At 39.7% G+C, this 22,742-nt stretch overlaps 2 protein-coding genes across 2 annotated transcripts; both read left to right on the top strand.

Annotated features, from left to right (window-relative positions):
* Positions 1 to 44: 44 nt before the first annotated feature.
* snrnp40 (small nuclear ribonucleoprotein 40 (U5)) lies at positions 45 to 5,696 on the top strand. The gene is made up of 10 exons (XM_014987645.2): positions 45 to 284; positions 899 to 1,028; positions 1,140 to 1,233; positions 1,370 to 1,535; positions 1,664 to 1,786; positions 3,630 to 3,750; positions 3,828 to 3,910; positions 4,144 to 4,205; positions 5,120 to 5,223; positions 5,399 to 5,696. The coding sequence occupies exons 1-10, from the start codon at positions 174 to 176 to the stop codon at positions 5,446 to 5,448; spliced, it is 1,044 nt and encodes a 347-aa protein (XP_014843131.1). The 5' UTR covers positions 45 to 173; the 3' UTR covers positions 5,449 to 5,696.
* Positions 5,697 to 9,208: 3,512 nt separating this feature from the next.
* nkain1 (sodium/potassium transporting ATPase interacting 1) lies at positions 9,209 to 18,221 on the top strand. Its single transcript, XM_014987648.2, has 8 exons — positions 9,209 to 9,343; positions 9,666 to 10,067; positions 12,939 to 13,076; positions 13,185 to 13,265; positions 14,374 to 14,571; positions 14,702 to 14,762; positions 15,992 to 16,073; positions 16,771 to 18,221. The coding sequence occupies exons 2-8, from the start codon at positions 10,014 to 10,016 to the stop codon at positions 16,778 to 16,780; spliced, it is 624 nt and encodes a 207-aa protein (XP_014843134.1). The 5' UTR covers positions 9,209 to 9,343; positions 9,666 to 10,013; the 3' UTR covers positions 16,781 to 18,221.
* The last annotated feature ends 4,521 nt before the right edge of the window (positions 18,222 to 22,742 follow it).

Below are 22,742 nucleotides of genomic sequence, written 5' to 3'. Positions count from 1 at the left end.
AACTTTGACCAATAACAAGCCTTCTATCTAGCGGAAGTATTTCCAAGTTCCGTCTTCTCCGTTGTCGCTGCTTCCGTCGACATTCTTTTTAGTTCAACAAAGTCCATTCATTTTCTTGGACAAACTGTAGCCTTGTTTTAAGGGATTTTCTGCTCTTTTTCGGCTGTTCCGGGATGATTGAGCCTTTGAAGAGAGCCGGCGACATGGCGGTGGTTCCCTCCGCCATGAAGCGGCCCCGGATGGAGCTGGTGGCGGCGGCTCAGTCCCAGCAGCTCGTGGCAGCGGTACGAACCATAGCTGCTGCTGCGTCCTCATATCTGCTTCTTTTACATAAATGATACTTACATTAGCTTTTCATAGGGTGATTTAAAAGCAGTTGCTGAACACAGAGATTGTTTAAAAATAAATTATATAGAAGATGACTGGTTAATTAAGCAGGAAAATATCTAAAACAAAAATACATCGATGTGTTTGATCTAAACTGTTCAGTTGTATGCCTTACATGTCACACATGCGATCAGTTCAATACATTTAGGCATTAATCATGATCACCTGGATATTGACTATCACCCTAAGCAGTGATAGGGTGCTATAATCTGATAATAATCTGTTATAAAGCGTGTCTTTACATAATTCAAGTCTTACAGAGTTTTAAAGTCAATCAGACTTTAAAATTGTTCTAGGGAACCACTAAGTCTGCTTATGATTGCTTAATTAATGAGGTGATTTCCTTTTATCTAATGTATTATCTTCACTGAAACATTGTCAGTTTGCCTTCTTTGGAAATAATTTTTTTAATCAAAAGTACAGCAAAATGTCAGTACATCCTTTTTGTGTTTGCATCATAATGAATTAGACGCGTGTGATGCAGAAACCATAAATGTTTGTGCTCCCGTAGGGCCCTCCACGGACCTCCAGCCTGCAGGCCCCCATCATGCTGATGTCAGGCCACGAGGGTGAGGTCTACTGCTGCAAGTTTCACCCCAACGGAGCCACGCTGGCCTCCTCAGGATTTGACAGGCTCATACGTGAGTAACTGCCAAAAGTTAAACTCCATCAACCAGTGGACCAGAGCGCGGCGGCCGACGGACCACTGTTCCTGTCAGTAACATATTGTTTGCTTTGTGATGTTGCTGCAGTGATGTGGAACGTCTATGGAGACTGCGAAAACTTCGCCACCCTGAAGGGCCACAGTGGAGCAGTGATGGAGCTGCATTACAACACAGATGGCAGGTGTGGGCAGCTGTCAGAGATGGTTATTCCAATCTCTTATTTGTTTTTTTATTTTTTTTTTTTATTTTAGAGAAATGTTTGCTGTAAACGTTTATAAATTCCTCTTTTGGCAGTGATATGTTTTTATGTATTTCAGCTTGTTGTTCTCGGCGAGCACAGACAAGACCGTGGGCGTGTGGGACAGCGAGACCGGTGAGAGGATCAAGCGTCTGAAGGGCCACACCTCTTTTGTTAACACCTGCTATCCGGCTCGTCGGGGGCCCCAGCTAGTGTGCACTGGCAGTGATGATGGGACAGTGAAGGTGGGTGTTTAAATAATCCATGTGACAGCTCAGTTGCTTTCTATTGAAATGAAATGCATACCCGACCACATTTTTGCACTTTAAAGTCGGCCATAAATTAAATGCGAGTGCTTTCTGTCGCATTACAGCTTTGGGACATCCGCAAAAAAGGGGCCATCCACACTTTTCAGAACACATACCAGGTGCTGGCCGTGACGTTTAATGACACCAGCGATCAGATTCTGTCTGGAGGCATCGACAATGACATCAAGGTACTAAAATCAAAGATACTAAACAATCCTAAACATGGCTGCACTGACAATTAAACATTCAGTATTAATGATAGAAAGTAATGCATTTTTAATTTTGTTTTTTGTTTATTTTTACTTTTCAAATTGAATTTTAATGTGAACTGCGTTATAGTGAGGCTGCACAACAAATGCAGGATTTGCTCGGTTCTAAATTCCAAATGCCATGTTATGTTTTAATCAGATGGAGTCTCACTTAATTAGTTCCCCACACCTGACTCAGACGACGAGGCGTAAAACGTTAAATGTCACAGACACTTTTAGAAGAATAGCAATGATGGATGAGAAAAAAAGAGAGAAAAATGTGAGTTTTTGTACACCGATATCATCCTCTTAAGTAACGGGCCGCTATGGTGCCTTAGTAAATGGATGAAAAATGTAAAACTTGATTTGTTTACATTATTTAAAACGGAAAACCGTCAGTTATTCAAACTGCTTCAAAATTATACAATATTGTTAAAGTTGGAATAATGTGAACTATAATCAACAATCGCAGTTTTTTTGTTTTTTTGTGAACATTGAGCTAAACTATTCTTTTTTTTTGTTTGTTTGTTTTTTTTTTGCATCTGTCGTGTTTTCACCTCTGCTAAGCGGAGAAGAGCGAGTTCTCCTCACCTTTCTCTTGGACCATCTGGCAGATAAACAGCCGTAATTACTGCGCAGATGTTGCCTTTCGTTTACGTGACTGAAGGTTTTGTTATTTTTAACGAGGGACGCCGACCTCGCAGTGCTCTATAACTGGATGCAATTAAAAACGCGATCCTAATGGTCGCACTTTTGGTCGAGCTCTCGGACCCATTTTGCGTTTTAATGACGGCGGCATTAAAACGTATGAAGGAAAGGCATCTGTTTTTGGAATTAGGCCTCAATGAAAACAAGTTTATGTGTCCAAAGTGAAGTCGGGTTACTAAAACTCTGTTATGACCTCGTTGATGTGCTAATTTAGAGAAATGAAGTCATGACCTACTTGTTGTTGTTGTTTTAAAACAATGTTGCCCTAATGAGAATGTTGTCTCTCAGCTACTGTCTACTCCTTGATTTTTCACTTTTTGTTACACTGAATATTTCTAGATTATTTTGTCTTGTGAGGTAGAAGTGTGGCAGGCATATTTCAGCCAGCTGACCGGCAGATGAGAAAGAGGCTAAACTATGTTACTCTGTGCTCCAAACAGCCACAGGGTGAGTCCTAACCCTAACCTCTGGTGACTCTTGGCACTTTCTCTGGTTTCATTAAACAAACTTTAAACTGGAGGATGTAAATAACTGAGAATTTTAATAGTTTTTGAATGTAGCAATTTATATGTAGTTTTCAGTTCTTGTTATTTTTATGTGGTCTTCGTCAGGCTTCCCGAACATTTTGTTTCAAAGTACTCCTTTAGACTGTGGCTGATTTTGTTTCATTCTCTATTCATTCTGTGCCACTGCGAATCACAGCATTGTGTACTATTGCGAGAAAAAAAAAAAGGCCACATGTGTTATTTCTTCAAAGAAATGTAAACATGAACTTGGGCGAGTTGAAATAATTTTGGTCCAAATAGAACTATACTGGAGGGTAAAATAAGAAGTGGTCGGTTGCATGTTGTGCTCTCTGATCTTTTTTCCTCTAATTGCATGTTTTTTCCTGGGCTACCCATCATTACTGGAAAAAGTGACAAAGCAGCACTTTGAGGCCCTGTCAATACTCACTGTAATCCTCTGTGGCACCTCAGAAACGTGCACTATCTCCACCATCTGCATCAGATGGCCTACTTTAAAGTTCTCTGTGTGTTCTTTGTGAAAACCGTTTCTCAACCCACTCTTTGTGCAGGTGTGGGACCTGCGTCAGAACAAGCTGATCTACAACATGCACGGCCACGGCGACTCTGTGACCGGACTCAGCCTGAGCTCCGAGGGATCGTACCTCCTGTCGAACTCCATGGACAACACAGGTGGCGTTTGGGTTTCTTGTGGCTCAAAATGTGGAGGATGAGTTCTGTTGCTTTAGAACTGCGCGTCTTTCACACAGTGCGGATCTGGGACGTGCGACCGTTCGCGCCCAAGGAGAGATGCGTGAAGATTTTCCAGGGTAACATTCACAACTTCGAGAAGGTAATCCTGATTTATTAGCAGGGAAAGCAGGTCAAAGAGTTCATTAATTAAACACTAAAACTAGGAAGTTTTTTCACACTTATTAGGCTTCATTCAGCTGTTTTGTAATTAGAAACCCATCATTCAGTCAGTAAATGCCTTTGTATTTGCTCGAACTAATTGCTGCTCTGAATGACTCACAGATCACGTCTCATTGCTAATGCAGCCTGTTGCGTGTTTTGCTCTTTGTTCAGAACCTGCTGAGGTGCTCCTGGTCCACTGACGGCAGTAAGATCGCAGCAGGTTCAGCTGACAGGTAACAAACAAACCGCCAGACAACACCGTAAATCGTTTCTTGTACTAGCAACGACCTTGAATTACGGAATAAAGTAGAACTATTGAGTCAACAATAAAGGCTTTTTCAGAGCATTAGATGAAATTTTCAGAATCCAAAATCAACCTGCACGTGAGTAGGAACAGAATGTTTGAACTCTCAGGGATTTTTCAAATCAGAAAATTCTTTCCTTTTAACATGAATTTGTTCACCTTTGTAGACTACTGTAGCTTTAAGATATGCATACTTTATACATGTATGTTGTCTCAATTACTTCATTATTGGTACTAATGATTTGTCCATTGTATCTATTGAGAAACCGACTTAAATTATCTGATTCTTGAACTCAAAGTGTGAGATGCTTGCAGCTCTAATGCAAAGCGCTTTGAGTGGTCAAAATGACTGGCAAAGCGCTATATAAGTTCAGTCCAATTACCATTTAGTAACATCAACCCTACACTTTGTTTTTAAGGTTGGACATTAATATTCAAAACTAACGAAGGTTTTCTGTTTTAACTCATATTGAGGAGGTGTCACCACTAAAAAGCACGCCACACCTTTCAGATTTTTATATCTAAAAAAATTTCAAATTTAATTTTCTTTTACATTCAAAAATGTGTCGTTCTATCTTAATAATCAAATAGGATGTGATTGTAACGTGACAATAAATAAAAAATATTCTGACTGTATTTTCCAGTTTGATATGTCTGCACAGAGACATTATGAAAAAGCTACTAAATGGTAAAAAAAAAAAAAAAACGATTTAGATGAGAGACCTTTCCGAATTTTCTTCTCTTCCTCTGTAAAGTTGCCTTTCAAAGATGGCGGACAGACTTAAAAACACCAGGGCAGATTCTGTAAAGTGACTCTTTCTGCTGCTCTGTCTCCTCTCCCAGATTTGTGTACATATGGGACACCACGTCCAGACGGATCCTGTACAAGCTGCCGGGTCACGCCGGCTCTGTCAACGAGGTGGTCTTCCACCCAGAGGAGCCTGTCGGTGAGTGAGTCGCTCAGCTGCTGTAGCTTATAGAGCAGAAACCTTTGAAGCATCAAAGACGTGTTTATCTTCCTCTTTAGATCCCAAGCTAACCCCAAATGCAGTATTGATATAGCTTCTAAATGGATAAAATCTGTTAATTTTATTGGGCTGCTCATCTGTTTTCTCTCTGCAGTGCTGTCTGGCTCCAGTGATAAACGTCTGTACATGGGAGAAATTCAGTAGAGAGTGTGTGTGTGGATGTTTGATTGTGTGCGTGTGTGTGTGTGTTTGTGAGCGGCCTGCCTCGGAAGTGTTTTATGGGCACTGATGGAGTTTATTTTACATGCTTCGTCTCGCCTCAGAACAACCTCAGGATGAACTTTATTACCATCAGTCAGCCTCAAAAATGGCCCTTTTTTTCTTTTTTTTTTTTTCTTTTACTTTGATTTATTTCTTTTTTAAAATAAACTTTTGGTATTCAGTAAAAACAACTCTTGTCATATCATTTTGTTTCTGGTGTTTTACTATCATGCGGGGGAGAAGATTTACATTTGTCCTGGTTACCATTTAAAACAGACCCAGCTGTTTTTTTTTTTTTACAAAGGGATAAAAAAAGCTGCTGCTATGGGTTTTGCTACATTTTTTTATTCTTTACTTCTTGAACATTGAAATAATTTTCAAACAAGGAAAAGTAGGAGTAATTATAGCATGTTGTTTTAAGCATTTTGAGGCTTAGGAGTTTTTGGAGTCTTCATGCACACAGTAAATGGTTTTCTGCTTCACATATTTTGGCCCTAGAAATGATCCTGCAGCTTTTCCCAATAGTTACAGCTTTCCTATAAATATTTTACAATCCTTCAGTGATTATGTGATTACCAGTTTCACAATGCGCTGTTGTTTTGGAGTGTATTTTGTTTTAGAGAACATTTTTGTTCATAGTTTGGGGAAAAAACAAACAAACTTTAATATATATCTGAAGAAGGCTTCCTACTAGGTTTCTCCAGGGATTTTATTTGGGTTGCTGTTGGAGTGTTTGGACACTTTCTTTTAAGGGATTTCCAGTCCATACATCACCAAAACAACATTCTCAACACAAAGTTGATCTTGTTGCTACTGTGGGTTGGACTCCGCCAAAACTGCTCCTTGTCTCCAGTCGTGTTTGAGGTGAGCATGGAGAGGTTCTAGAGGCATAATGAAGAGTGTCGGGTTAAAGAAACCCAGGGTCTCTTTTTGCAGATGATGTCACTGTTGTTGTATTCCTACCGTGACCTTCAGGGTACATTGGAATCGGTTTACAGCTCGATGATAAATGGTCTAACACCAGAGATACTCTGTGAACTTTTGGTCTCTGAGAATCTCTCACCGTGTTTCTCAGTGTTCTGTGACCAAAAAAAAAAAAATCCAGTTTTATATCACTAAGAACTGAATGTGCTGACTAAGAAACGAGGCTCTGCTCCAAAATCGGTGCCTTCAAGGATAGAAATCTAAACCAGCTGTTGACCATGTTAGTCTGATGGCTTGCTACCATGGTTACTGGTGCGGTACACAAAGTGGGACTTAACCTCAAATCAAGAGCCAGATGGAAACTGGGACACGTCTGGATGTTTCAACAGGACGGACTTCTGGAATAGACCAGACTTTGACCTGGCTGAAAATCTGTGGCTCTTATGCTGAAATGACAGAAATGTGTTGTGTATAAACCTTAAGACACATAAGCGTTGGGTTGAATGACACTAGTATGTAAATTGCTTGTTTGACTTTTTTCCTAGCCTAAAGCATTCATGTGGGACCCAAATGGAGTTAAGCTAGGCTACATGGCCCTATGGTAGCTATGTAGGTTAGCCATCACACATTAAACATGTTTAAAGATATCTTAGACCAATATCTTTAAACATGTTTTAGCTTATATTGTGAATGCCTCTTTAAGACTTAACTGCTTAATCGGTTTTGCAATATTGGATGTTAAGCTTTTAATTATAATAATGAAGTAGAATAAAAGGAACATGCTGTGGGTCTAGTCCAATTATCCATCTAGTGTGAAGAGAATTCACATGAATTGGTTGGTGCCAAGGTCAGATTCAAACTTTTAAAAAAAGTTTTAGTGAAAATCTAGAAGCGTTTTGAGAACTTTTGGTCAAAGCCGCATTAGAAGTAGGAGCATATGTCAGGTTAAGTTGACAAGACATAAACCTCCGTATATCATTCCATAATTTCTTCCACAAACAATTTTAATAAGGGAGGAAAAAACCTAAAACAGAAAAAAAAAAAAAACTATTTAATGTGCCCGAGTCTCAGCTACATCATGCGTGCATTATAAAACCAGAGGCCAGTTTTCTTAACGATTATGTTCGCTGTTTGTTCACTTTATGAACTAACGTGTACAGACTGGATGTAATAACTCTATTACATGGTGGGTGCTGTTTTCCATGCTCATAAAGCGGTCATTATCTACCGCCCGTGTTTGCTGACTTAGCCCACTTTATTGGAAGGAGGCATGTCTTGAGGTCTGGCAGAAATGAACCACGGCTGTTAAAGTGTGCCTTTTATTTCCCCTCTGAACAATAATCACAAACTGGACTCCCCTTGGTTGGGAATCCACACTGATGTCGACGACAACACACTGACTTGCTCTTCGCATTTGGCTGAACCTCTTTAATCACTTTGTGATCTCTTAAATTGTGGAGTATTATATACATTTTACTTTTCTGAGATCTACATCGTGCTCTAATGTCACTAAACGTACCCGGAGTGTTGCTTTGACTCATTCATGCATGTTTGAGAAATCCTTGAATCTGACGCTTTAACGGCTGGTCATACAATGCACCGCCTTTTTATGCAAAGCTCTGCCTTTGAGCTTCAGCCTCCAGCCAAGCTCCATCAGACTAGCGCCAGCAGCAATTAGCAAACACCTGGTGGAGCTTTTGCATCTGCTTAGCTTATATGAACTACAATGCCCCTAAATGTGGTTCTGAACGGCATCAATGGACATCTTGGAGAAGCATTGTTGGGATGATGCAATGAAGGGGGAATGTCAGAAATGGAGTTTATTTTTTTTTAGATAGGCACCAGCCATCACACGTCCTTGCAAGGGTAAGCAGATATAGACGATTGATGGATGGGTGGACTTCATCCTCAATGTTTTGAGGTGGAAAGGTATTGCGCATCATCCTAAAAACGCTTGCTTAGTATTTTTATTCAAATCAATTTATAGCTAACAACAACAAGGATTCAAGGAGCAATAGAAGGCAAACAGATCCTGATTAAAAAATTTTAAATCAGTGACATACACACAAATTCAGTCCTAATTATTGCAGCCTTCAGTCAGGTAACTAAAGGAAGGATTTATGGATTACAGCATCATTCTTGATAATAATCTGAAGGTGGAACCGAATTGGATTTTTCAGCAAGAGATTGATGCCAAACACACAGACATGGAAACTCTGAGCTGGTTTCAGGGAGCAAAAAGAAACCCATTAGGCGGCTGACCCGGTCAGCCAACGGACTTTGCATTTGGAAGCCAAATGCAAATCTATGTAATGAACTGACTAAAGAGCGTGGAAGAGAGACAGAGCCTTCAGAACTTGAGAAGAGTTTATGTGGACGAAATGGACGACCAATACATGTGATCAGCTTCTCTGCATAGGAAACATCTTGAAGTTGTCATCCACTAGACAGAATTTTTTTTGCTAATAATTAGTGTTATTAATGACTGTCATATTACACATTAATGTCTGGACTATATTGTATTGATTTCTTATATGTGTAAATTGTTTGGCTGTTGCTGCCATATCGCAATAGGATAAATAAAAGTATATTAAATGTGAAAAAGTTTACTGGTAGTGTGATCGGCCTGTCCGCTCTTAAACTCATAACAAGAAACTTTCTAGGAGCGTTATAGGTGAAAGGGGTGCCCAGTATCCACCACTCTCCCTGGTGTCTGTAGTTCTTTTGAACGCCCCTGCAGAACCCTCACAGCTCCTCATGGGGGGGGGGGGGGGGGCTCGCGGTGACTGTGGGCCCCCACCCCCTCATTCCGCTCCCTCTCTCTCCCCCCCGGCTCCTCCTGCGCTCGCCCCGGCACCGATTGTTGACAAAAGACGCTGCGAGACGGAGACGTTGGAGGCCAGAGCCGGTGCTGGTGAGTAGATCTCCCCGTTAACTTGATTCTTTATTATTATTTTTTTTAGCTTCTCCTAGCAGAGCGGGATCCCAGCGGGGAGAATGGGATGGAAACCCGCCGTGGAAGGAGGAGTCCGGGCGGGCTGCTTTGTGTCCGCGGCGGAGGAGTCGACCGTTAGCCGTAGTGTTAATGCGGGGTCGGTCCCCTCCTCCCCGCTGCCTCCCACCCCTCCGTGTGATCCGGTATCATATGATGTTCATTTCAGTCTGCAGCCTGGGGCAGATTGTGACAGCTTTCCGTCTCTCTTTGTGCCTTTGTGTGTCTCCCCCCTCTCCGGAAGGTGTGGCCGAGGTGATTCGGAGTCGGACGGACCTCGCAGCAGCAGCAGCAGGCCGGTGTGAAGCGGAGTCCCCCAGCACCTCCTTCCTTCTCATCACCTCTCCCTTTTCCTCCCCGTGAAAACATTCCAGCGACTGGAATTGTGTAGACAAAAGCGCAGGCTAGAGATGGATCAGCCACTGTGAGTGGAAGCGCCGGAGGAAGCGGCTGCGGTGGCGGCGGCCTTGTGCAGGTCTGTTCATCCCGGGAATGGTGTGAGCTGAGACGGGAAGGCAGTCTGGATCTGACCGGGGACTCGTCGTTTCCCCGGAGCCTCCGCGGCTCCAAGCCGCGACCCGAGCCCTCCAAAATGGGGAAGTGTGACGGCAGATGCACGCTGTTGGTGATCTGTTCACTGCAGCTGGTAAGTGAGCATGCTTTGATACAGAGCCGGTCCAAGACTGAATGGGGCCCTAGGCACATATTGTAACCAACATAAGTCTCTACTAATGTTCCTTGACTATCACTCAAGTTTAAATCCCTGCAGTTCTCCAAATTACATTTAATTTACACCAGATGTATTAACTCTTTAAACTCTGATAAAAATAAACAGTTGTAGGAAAATCTTATACTTTACAAACTATGTTTTTTAGATGCTTTGACAAAATATCTAAATATTGATATAGTTACATTAATATTACATTAAGCGTTCAACAATATAAAGTTGACGTTTTTGCTTTTTCTATCTAATTTGAAGTTAAATCAGGTATAAAACATACATACTGACCCATAATATAATTTTGTACTTGAAGTAACGCCATAAAGCATTTCATATTTACGTTACTTACTGTATGACTCTGTTAGACAGTTTTTTTTTAAAGGACATAAAATTTGAAAAACATTTCATGTTCGGTAGTAATCATTCCAACATTAAGAGTTTGCATTTCACGAGGAAACTGTTTCTTGAAAGTTCACACTGCCATCTTTGAATTTTGGGTAACACTGGCACTTTTCTTCAGTTGTACTTAGATCCTCCACTAGAGGGCATATCATTTGATATAGCAGGTTTTTGAGGAAAATTACTTCTTTTTTTTTTAAAGATGCAGAGGTCTCAGAAATTCATCCATCAAAACTGATACATCTAGCACAACAGGTGTTTGTATTAATATGTTTTCCTGTTGTCATAGATTTAATTAGTTTTCTTGTTTTTGAGGTAGAAAACGCAGAGTGAAACCATGCTGGCTTACTTTTACTACATTAATCTGTTCCACATGTATTTTAAAACTTGTTACAACGTGACTACATTGATTCACATGTAATATTTTACATTAAGGACCAGAAGTTTTGTTTTGCATGATTAGCACTGATAAATCACCCTCGTTTGGGAGCCCTAAGCAGCTGCTTAGTTCACTTTTTGCCTTGGGTCGGCTCTGTTTTAATACATGTGTGTGTTTGTGTGTCCACAGCTGAGACTGCCTTTCTAACCACCAAGATATAATTAGAGCGGCGTGCTACAGACACACACATTGTAATCAGACATTTTTGTCCAGCCTCCCTGTACAGTCACACACTCACACACACACATAGCTTTTTAGCTGCAGCTGCTGGGGCGCCATCCCACATTACAGGCGAGGCTGTGGTTCCCTGAAGGAGAGGGAACAGGGTAGCCTCTGCATGTTGGTGTAGGCAAAATCATGTGAATCTTTAGAAGAACTCGCCCATGAACGTACGGGGCCCTAAACGGAATATAATTAGGGGCCCTACTTCCTGTTAAGGTCACCAGGCACCACAGCACCATTAATGTGCCATAAAAAGTGTCCGAGATCAAATTTTTTTCCCCGTGTTGTCCATTTTAACACTATGGTTTCATATTTCCTTACCGCACCACCAATAAAACTGATGGTGTTGATACAGTGGTAGAATGATAATTAATAAAGAGCATGCTAAGGATGTTGTAGAAAATGTTGTTTCTATTACTTGTTTGTAGGCCTGTCACAATAAACAAATTGATTAATCACAAGATAAACTAAAGCAAACTCAATCATTTTCATTTGCTCGATTTGTCATTTTTCTCTTTACTCTCTCCTTTTTTCCCGAAACTGGTGTTCAGTCTGATGCTTTGGTTTCATTTATCCCTTTTTTGAAAGACAGTTTTGTCTACGGACACTTCAGAATTCATTTTAGTTGTCGTTTCTGTTGTTTTGTTTATTTGTTTTGGATATTTAAAATGTTTTCCAGTTCCAATACGTGAATGTTCATCAAAATTTTAAGTTTATTGATCTTTGAGAAAGTGTTGCATTATTCTTCCATTGTTACCATCATATTAGTTGGAAATTGTCTGAAAATACCAATATTATCCTTTATCGCAATAAGTTTTGGGACATTTTATCGTCTGGCAAAATTTGATATCGTGACAAGCCTACTTGTTTGGCAAGTATATTTGGCAAGACGTTGCCATTTTAATTGGTTGTAATAGAAAACTGTCATTCATGGAAACAGATAGATGTATAAATGGAAAACTGAATTACTCGAAATGTCATTAATATTTAAAGCTTGATTAGAAATTAGCCTCATTCTTGTTAAACATTCTACACATTTCAGGTTTTCAGAGCCCAGATATCTTAAACGGCTCCTACTGGTCTGGGGCAGCAGCCCAGCTCGACTATACGAAAAATGGCCAAACTTAACCAGCTTACAGTCACAGAGAGATATATATATATACGCCACAGACGCCTGTTAATGCATAATCAACACATACCCTGCATCACTTTGCTGCCATCTAGTGGTTAAAGTTATGATAAATTCTACCTGATTTAGCTAATTTACATACTGCATAAACTTTTGATGGATTTAAAATCCCTGTGACAGCAAAAGTATTGTTTAGGTTTTATGTAATGCAGGCAGTAAAGTGTTAAGACATTCCTTTTATAATGTTTAAGACATGGTGTGAGTGTGCCTAGCAGCCTCGTTAGAGCTGCTCATTGTGGCCATTGTTTGCTGTGCTGATGAGTTTTTGTGCTGCAGAGGGATTTGGCCCATAGATTCTCATTAGTTTGGCCCAGCTATTTTTTTTTTATTTTTTTGTAAGGGGTGGTCCTTTTTACAGTCCCTGGACTGGCTGGTGCTCCAGGCAGTTTCCATGGTAACAGCTGCGGCAGCCTCGCGTATATGTGTGTCCCTGTCACTCTGTGCGTGTGTGATACCTTGATTAAGTGAGGACGCTTTATGTCCCTGCGTGCTTTTGATTATCCCTCCACTGACAGGCCTTTGTGTGTGTGCATCTGAACCTCCGTAGGTGGCGGCCCTCCAGAGGCAGGTGTTTGACTTTCTGGGCTACCAGTGGGCTCCCATCCTGGCCAACTTCCTGCACATTATGGCCGTCATCCTGGGGATGTTTGGCACTGTGCAGTTTCGCTTCAGATACCTCATTTTTGTGAGTGCCACGTACCCCCCCCCCCCCGCCCCCTACCGCCCCTATCAGCATCCTACACTGAACTGATTTAATTTCATAAAAGCACTTTTGATTGGATCTTTCTGGCAGTATGCAGTATGGCTGGTCCTGTGGGTTGGATGGAACTCCTTCATTATTTGTTTCTACCTGGAAGTGGGAAACCTGTCGCAGGTAAACACATTCAATTCTGTGAGAGTCCATGTGTTACTCTAATCAAAGCCTATTTCACTACTTTTTATATAATCTATTTTAAGAAAAAAAATTGAGTTTTGCGTCACTTGTTTCAAATCAGTTTTTCAGGTTAAAAAAAGTCATATAGAGTTCAGATTATGTGCTGTGTTAAGGAACCAAAATTCCTTTGAGAAAGTGAGATGATTAGGGTAGAAAAAATGAGCAGAGCTTGTGCTACAACTGTTTCACCTTTCAGTATCGCTGTCGTGACACCAGAAAATAATCGATATCAGTAATGCTTCAGTCCATAATAGATGAGTTGGGCCAGCCTCCAGTATCACCGTTGTGATTTCCATAAATACATTAATCAGTTATCTCAAAATTCAATTTTTTTTTTAAATCTTTTATCTCCTCTGGAAATAGTCACAATTCTACCAGGAGAAATTGAATTAATCTGCCATGAACATAGATTCACTCTTTTCACACGGTGTTAATTTTGGTAATAATAAACTGTCATCCTTCATTTCAAACCCAATGACTAAAACCAGGATAGAAATTTATGTAAACTAACAACATGAGACAAAAATATAGTCAAAAATAATTGTAGTTGTTTTTGAAAATCTGACTGAGTTAGAAAAAAATAGTCACCGAGATTTAATCCTGGGCAGTAGATAGTGAATTATGTGATACACATATATGTGTCTAGCGGCAACATGATTCTTGCCTAAACAGTATAAAATTGATAATTTTCATTCGGGTCAAACAAACCTAATGGTGATGTTGTGTATCTACTTTTGAAATTTGACAATTTCAGGTTTTGAATGGGCACAGTTTAACTTAAAATTTCAGAGTTCCTCTGCTTTAACAGTTTCTAATTTAATAAAGAATGTAGTCTGTCTTTTGTAAACAATGGTTTGCTGTGTAGCTTTAAGATTTCCTTCTTGCATAGAGATTGCACCTAAGTAAAGAAGAATTAGAGCATGTTTAAAGATACCAGACCTCTCCCTCCAGTCTTTAAAAGTCTTTTACGTCTGAAGACTGATTGGTGCTCTGAAAGTCCCTTTATGTTGTGCGGAGAAACATCTCTGACCAATCAGACGCTTTCCAGGACAGGGACTTTCTCATGACTTTCAACACGTCCCTCCATCGTTCGTGGTGGATGGAGCACGGCCCCGGCTGCCTCGTGACGCCAGTGCTGGACTCTCGGTTGGCCCCCGACGACCATCACGTCATCACGGTGTCGGGATGTCTCCTCGACTACCAGTACATCGAGGTGTTGAGTTCGGCCATCCAGATCCTTTTGGCTGTAAGTGTCTTGACACGAGACTTCCTATTAAAGTTTGCTTCGGCACCCGTTGTTGTTGTCGCTGTTATTTTTCGAAGACTGTTAAACCAAAACGTGCTCTCTGACTGGAATGTTTCCAACTTCTCAACAGCTCTTCGGCTTCGTGTACGCCTGCTACGTGAGCAAAGTCTTCCAGGATGACGAGGACAGCTGTGAGTGCTCTCTGGGGGTCTGCTAGTGTCGTGACAATGGTATCGGGTCGACTCGTTCTGCTGCCGAGGATGTTCTTTTTCGGGAGGGGTGGTGGTGGTGGTGGCGCTCAGTAGGTTTTGGGTGTGAGAGAGATGCCATCTCATTGTTGTCTTCTCTTGCGTGAGTCATGCTTAGAGATCTGAGTGCGCAGGATTCCCTCCTGGTGATCTGAGCTCCCCGTCTGTGGGTAGCATTACGTGGGCTGGAGTACTCCCACCGCCACAGCGGCTGTCTGTCGGGCCGGCCATCTGTGGGTCTTGCGGGTCTTTCTCATCGGAGTTTAATTCTCACTCTATGAGACACAAAAATTGGTGTAGGACGTAGCACGTATGATTGATGTTCTTTCTCTGAAGTCTGAAAGGTTTTGCTCTCACATGGATAATGGAAATAATGCCTATCAGCATCTGTCGTCTTCGGTATTACATTTTATATGGATGTTAGTAAATGACCGCATCATCCTCATGAGTAATTATGACTCATTTATGAGTTCCAGTGCAATGAAAAATATTATATAGTCTGCTTGGTCAGATTGAATGGTTCCTCTGGTAAATCACTTAAATATGGAGCAGACCTAAGTCTATTAGCTACTCTTGAAAAAAGGAGAGAATAGAAAACACACCTTTGAAAGAAAGCAGATGTGCGATGACCTACTAATCTAGTCGCCTATAGTTTGAGTGGAATGTTCTCTCATTTTTTTTTCCCATTTTGAGTTATTAGAACTGATTTTGAGTTATTAGAATAAACTGGCTATTGGGCTATTTCATATCGTTTCTCCAGGGAGATAGAGGTCCATTTCTCTGAGACACTCTTAAAAATGGACATTCAGGTAAGGCTATGAGGCCAGAGTCAGAGCGTCAATTAAAAATGTTTTGAAACCTCTGGATCTTTGGCAAGCCAGGCTGGCGGAGGACCAAACGTCATCCTGCCGTCAGGGTCGGGGAGCAGGGTGGTAAGAGAGGTGAAAAACTGCTCAGCTGTTGGGAAAAAAAAGATGCATTTTCTGGTCACAAAATCAGCAACCATCCATTTAAATGGCCTCTGTGCACAACTGTAGATGTTGCTGTAAATCCAAGATACAGTCAAATGAATTCATAAACTCTCTTATTGTTATAGATTCTGATTAAACTAGAACACTTGGTGATATTGATGTTACATTTCTCTTTCCTTTTTTTTTTTTTGCCTTTTCAAGTTGACTTTATTGGTGGATTCGACTCGTACGGCTACCAGCCACCCCAGAAGTCCTCTCATCTGCAGCTACAGCCTCTTTACACGTGAGTCACAAAGTATTCACACACGTTGAACTACTCTACGTTTTCTCACAATACAACCAAAAGCGTCACAATGAATTTTATTGGGATCTATGTATAACGAACCATCGTAATGGAGTCCATAATTGTTGTGAAACAGAAGGAAAGATAAGCATGTATTTGTATTGTTACGTCCCTTTTGTTCTGTTCTCCCTATATAAAAGTTCAGTTCAGTCGATTTCTTTCAGAAGTCATTTAGTCAACAGAGATCCTGGTATAAATCCAGCTGTACTAAGGAGGCATCAGTGATGTAATAGCGAACATTGGAGAGCATCATGGGAATAAAGACGTGGAGATGTTTCTGAACCAGTATGACAAACTTTGGAAAAACTCTCTGCGCTTTTTAACCCATCAACGGGACAAACTTAAACATATAGTCAGACCATTTTAACATATTCACTTATTAGAAAGGTCTAGTCAAAGTCCAGCTGTAACTGCAGCAAAAGGTTGCTCTCCAACCTATTGACATAGAGAGGCAAAATACAAATAAAGATCAGTTTAGTGGATTCTGTCAAATACATTTGACAGAATTTCCCCTCCTGAAATAAGTTATGCACTAATGTGTTTAATTTGAACATATAAAATCATAATAAAATACGCTGTATCTCTTATACCAAAGGGAATTAATTTTGACTATGATTTAATCCTCTCCTCCTCCCAGTGCTGGTTAAGTGTCGGTAGCGCCCCCTTGAGGCCCAAGCCTGAAGTTGTCACTGTGGATGGAAAGAAAGAAAGAAGCGGCAGGTCGCCCACCACCCCACCCCCGATTACACTCACTCGTTTGTGTCGCAGTTTACCCGAGGAACGGAGCTTTGACCCCGGAGAGGAGTGACGGCGTGAGCATGTTTGCGTGTGTCTGTGTGTTTTGTGTCAGAGGAAGGAAAACTGAAATCAGCCCTGAAACGAACGTGACAGAGCTCAGACACGAACCAGCGGTTCCCGGTGCGGAGAGGAGCTGGAGGGAATTCAGAGAAGATTCACTCAAAACTGCCAGCTCTGAGCGCTTCCTCCCGAGTCGAAATGTGTGTGTGTGTGTGTGTGTGTGTGATACGACTGCGCAGCTCCGAGCTGGTGCTTCGTGGTTGTCCTCTGGGCTCTACGACCACTTTGCGCCTCTGTGTTTGTTTGATTTCTGTGTGTGTGTGTGTGTGTGGATGTTTTCGGAGGGGGCGGAGCCGCGCGATAGACCGAGGCACAGCTCATACCTGTTGTCGTTTTAGAGTGTGACGTTAAAGCTAGAGCAGTCCTGCAGTTTCCTCCTCCCAAAGCCGTCTTTCTTTCCTCCCATGCTGCTGCAACTGCTGCACACCTCAGGCCCGTAGGAGAGGGCATCGAAACCACAACTCCTTAAAGGATCAGCCTCGCATAAATCAGTGTTTGTTCTGGTACAGAAGAACTAAACAAACAAGCAACCAGAGTGTTAAGTCTGCCGTGCAATAATCTCTCTCTCTCACACACACACGCACACACACACACACACACGCACTCCGTGTGACTGGTGTTATTTTGGACTGTAATGCAGCTGTTGGACAGTAATCCGTCCATGCGATGTCCTGATAATAAAAGGTGCCAATTTCTGTTTTTGTTTCCAGGAATATCTGTCGGGCATGTGTTCAGATCAGATGGCTTTGGGATGAGGCATTAGTGTGTATTTTTATTTGAATTTGATGGGGTGGGAAGTAGTAGTGTGCATGTAAATAACCAGCCGATGATTGTTTTGTTGGTTCTATTTACAGAAGGAAAAACAAAAAAGAAAAAAAAAAAAAGAAAAAAAGAGGGTCACATCATGGAGGGGGTGGGAGGGATTACAGCAAATTTGTTTTGCTTTGTACCTGTTTCTCTTCTTCTCTCTTTTTGTATATATCATGTTGCCTTGTTTTAGCCAGTTTGCAGTATTCCTCCTTGTTGTATCAGGAAGACATCGAGTCCGAGCAGCTCGTTCATTGACTCTCATCAGAACAGGGGTGGGGGGGGCGAAGGAGACTTTAGAGACTTTTTTTTTCAATAATAAATGTGTCAGAAAGTGAGAATAAAGGAGACAGGTATGAGGTGCAGACCTCGACAGGTGTAAAGTAAAGTTTGAAATAATAAAAGTACACTTTCTACTTCAAATGTGACTTCTGTCGTCATCTGCAGACACGCTTGTCTCACTGAGACTGTCTAAAGGTTTAATAAACTTGAGTGCTGTCGCGACTGATTTTGTTTCTCTGCATCCCGTTTCACTTCAGTCCTTTGTCAGCCGTCAGCCTTGAAGATCTTCAGCGTACACGGGAATGGCTCTTAAAGAGACAGTGCGCAGGAAAATGTGGGAGCCGTTCCTGCAAATACACTCGAGAATTTCAATTTTTTTTTTTTCACTTAACATTAGCGGCTCAATCCTTTCTGGTGTCCCAGTATGTTGAAATTGGTATTACTTTAATATTATTAAGCACTATTAGAAAATACTTTTTTCATAATGTAATTTTTTTTTTTACCGTCACAGACACAATGTAGTTTAATAAATGTCAGCATAACCCCCACCACCAAAATAAATGAATAAGCATAAGGAATGGGAGCAGGAGTATTTTTTAATCCTCATTAACTTTTTTTTTCTTTTTTACAATTTTACAACCATAAAAGGTGGATTTTATGTAATTGTGGTTCCATATGCATGTCTTTTGGACTTAGTTTGTATGTGTCCGAGTACCGACACATACAAACATGCTAACAGCATGAAGAAGGGCTCTGGCCGGCATCAAACCCCTAAATCATCCTGCTGGACAGCAGTTGTGTTTCTTCTTCACTGACCTCAGAGAAAGATACAAACATAAAGAAATGTCCTGAAATATCTTATCTGATGGATTACTCTCGAGGAACATAATTGTAAAAAATAAAATAAAATAAAATAAAAAATAATAATAATTGTTTGGTCTACCTTGCAAAAGCTTTAAATGTCTTCAGATGAATCTACACATTTTATCCTGATTTCAGTTGTTTTATGTCTGTCTCAACGTGGCTCTTTGCCAGACCTCCCTCCCAAAAAATGTTTGAGGTTTTTTTCTGATAAAATACAGGAAAATAAATAAATAAATTAATATATATAAAAAAAGGAAAATCAAATGGCTAGGTGGATGTGTCTGGGAGGTTGCGACACTACAAATGCATGCATTACAAAGATAAAGGAAAAATAATCCTGAATCAAAAAAAAAATCTCTAATCTTATCTGTATAAATTATTGAAGCTGGTCTCTGCCTGCCCCTCTTGCCCACTCCTCTCTCTATGTTTATGTCCTGCATAAACATAAGACTCGTAGATAATAAATCTGGCCTTACGTTTTACCCTGTAATTACATAAATGTAATCTGGTATGCAATTCTTTCCACCACGAGTTAGCCTGAACTGTTTACTTATTTATCGCCCACCAGGGTATAATAAATAATCTTCTGTTTCCACGCTATTTATATGAGTCATTACTCTCGTTTTGACTATGTTTATCCGTGGCGTAAAGCAAACAAGCAGTCTGTAGTCAATGTCCCAAAAGTGCCCATATTTCTCTAAAGGTAACCCAATTAACGGGAATGTTTTGCATCCGCATTACATCATCCACACACTGTCAGCACTCTCTCTCACTCTCTCTCTCTCTCCCTCTCCCTCTATGTGTGTGTGTGTGTCTCTGGGTGGACACTGGCACATTCCCAAATGCCCGCTGGGGGTCTCTTTATTTAATTATTTATTTATTCTCCGAGTAACACCCCCTCTCTTTTCCACGCCGTCCCTTCACATTCCTGAGATGTAGCGGAGCGTCCTGAAGCCACGCACTGGATGGCCGTGCGGTGCAGCGCGCCGCTGCCATGGCTGCACGCACCCCGTTACCGTGGAGACCCGGTTGCTTTGTGTATCCACCACAACGAGACGTCTTTCTATCACCACCCAACAAACAGGAATTGATACCCAAGATTCTTTACATAATTTAAATTGATAATTCCCTGATATCGATGCCAAATCTTATATTATTTGCTACAGTATTTTATCTAATTAATTAGTGTTTATTTAATTTTCTGGGATGTTTATTTTACTGAGGCAGCAGCGAGTACAGCAAATCTTTAGCACGACCAGCTTTGTGAATGGGGTTAAAAACAAAACCTTAACAAATACGGCGAACAATACCAGCAGACAAGACACTGGCGCTTAACAAAGGGACCGGTGCGATGTGAACCCTCCCTCTTAACTCTGTTGGAGGCTATGGCAAGCTAATTCATCATATAAATGGGAAGATATCATTTTGCCAATATTAATCTTTTCCTGGACAAAATAAAAATTTCGGGAAAATTTTTTACATTGGAGATAATTTACATGTTTGTCATAGGACAATTGATTTCACTTTTCCCATTCGTGTGTAATGCCAACACGTTCTGTGAAGTACGTCATTGTTATTTCGGATATCTAAAACAGAATCATCAGCAGGAGAAATGTACATTTTTAGAGTTGTATTTGAAACGTAATCAAATACGTACATTTTTAATTTGAATAAACCACTCTTCATTACTCAGTCGCATTGTTTTTTAATACATATCTAAATGAACAACATTTAAAATTCCATTTACTTAATTCTCAATATGTGTAACATGACAACAAATTTTATTAAGGAATTCACATTACTGTTTGAATTTTTTAAATCAATGTTCAAAAATTTAAATAAATCAAATTTGCCTTTTAATTATTGTTTTCAGAGGCAATACTTGATTTTCTCCCAATGCATAGCAGTGATGTGGTACTATAAACTCTACCAAAAGGGGGCAGTAATGCACCAGGTTGGGGAATCCACCACAAAGACTTAGTGGATTCTTGTTTTAAACACATAAGGAAATGAATAATACTGATAGATTAAAGAGTTCCTTCTGAAATTATATTTCCTTTTGATAAACTTAAATTATTGCTTGTGTGAGTATTCTATAATCGGAATGGGATTCATACTGACAGTATAAGAAAGCACTTTTTCACCTTCATCAAATTGCAATTAGTAAAAAAAAATGACATAAACGCAATATGCCTGTCTGGAAAGCATGGATAGCTGAAGCAGAATTTAAATAAGAAGAAACATTTTACATATCTGCCATACATCTGCCATTGTAACTGGATAAACTATACATTTTTATTTTATTTTATTCTTATTAGTTTAATATATATGCAAAATGAAGAACAATCCAGACATCGATAAGATGATTTTAAATGTTCAAAACTTAACGATAATAGATGTTCCCAAATTCAAAAATACAACTATTAACACACTTGATCATTTAATACGGCCATCAAATCGAAAGGTAATAGTTTTTCCCGGCACTTTGCTGTAATTTGATGCTAATAATATTTCCACAAGGGGCAGTAATGCCTCTAATTTGTTTGCCAACCACTGTGAGACTTTCAGAGGTTCATCATTCTTACTAATAGTGACATAAGAAACAGCTTTCTGTTGTCCTCACGCTTTTTCAGCCATATCACAGCTAGAAAAAAATGACATTATGCTTTACCAAACAAATTAGTAATATAATATATTTATTCTACAGCAGTTTTGTCTGAAATGTCTATACTTGAACTTTGAATAACTAAACATTTGATTGTAACTATCCAGAATACATTTATGACAGGTTAAATAAAAAGGTCAGATATCAGATACCATAATAGGAAGAAAAACAATAATTAGAAATATCTTCATCTTCAGTGATATTATGGATTGTAAATAGCTTATATATATATATCTATATCTATATATATCTATATCTATATATATATAGATATATATATATATATATATATCTATATCTATATATATCTATATCTATATATATATAGATATATATATATCTATCTATCTATATATATAGATATATATATCTATATATCTATCTATATAGATATATATATATATATATATATATATATATATATATATATATATATATATATATATATATATATATATATCTATATAGATAGATATATAGATATATATATATATATATCTATATATATATATATATAGATATATTTTTTTTTTTTATTAAACTCTCTCAAAACTTTATATGTGCCAGCTCTTTTGAAGCAGAAATTGAGGTCACCAACTTTCCTAGTGCCAATTCCAACTACAAAGGACTGCTGTATTTGATTGCTAAGTTTAGAAACTAAAAACATTTTACTTCTCGGTACCATGATATAATATGTGGATCTGGTTAACTGCCACATAGAACATATAGGTTAGGTTGATTAGTATCTCCAAATTCTAGATGTGAGAATGTGCAATTTAAGCCACTAATAACCATTGAGTGGCACGTAAAACCCAAAAGTCATAACAAGATTTCCAGAGTTTAATGAAGCCTCTTGCTCAGGCAAGACTCAAAATTTATAACACAATAAAAACTTGGACAACTTAATAGATTCATATTTTTAAAAATTATATACCAAAGTCACTTGATGCCATGTGTCAGAATGTGCTTTTCTGAGTCCGTGAACAATTTGAGATTGTTTTGTTTCTGTTTGCTTGTAAAACTATTTGCACTTAAGTGCCAAAACATTTGAGCAGGTGATGTATTTTGGAATTTATTTTTTAAATTATATTTTTCTTCAATGTGCTCTTATCCTTTTGAAACTAAAAAGGACA

This window comes from Poecilia mexicana, unplaced genomic scaffold (assembly GCF_051168715.1).
Source record: "Poecilia mexicana isolate PSO_F unplaced genomic scaffold, ASM5116871v1 scaffold_11, whole genome shotgun sequence".
NCBI lineage: Eukaryota > Metazoa > Chordata > Actinopteri > Cyprinodontiformes > Poeciliidae > Poecilia > Poecilia mexicana.
Note: the sequence above shows the minus strand (reverse complement) of the source record. Positions and strands in the feature narration are given on the sequence as shown.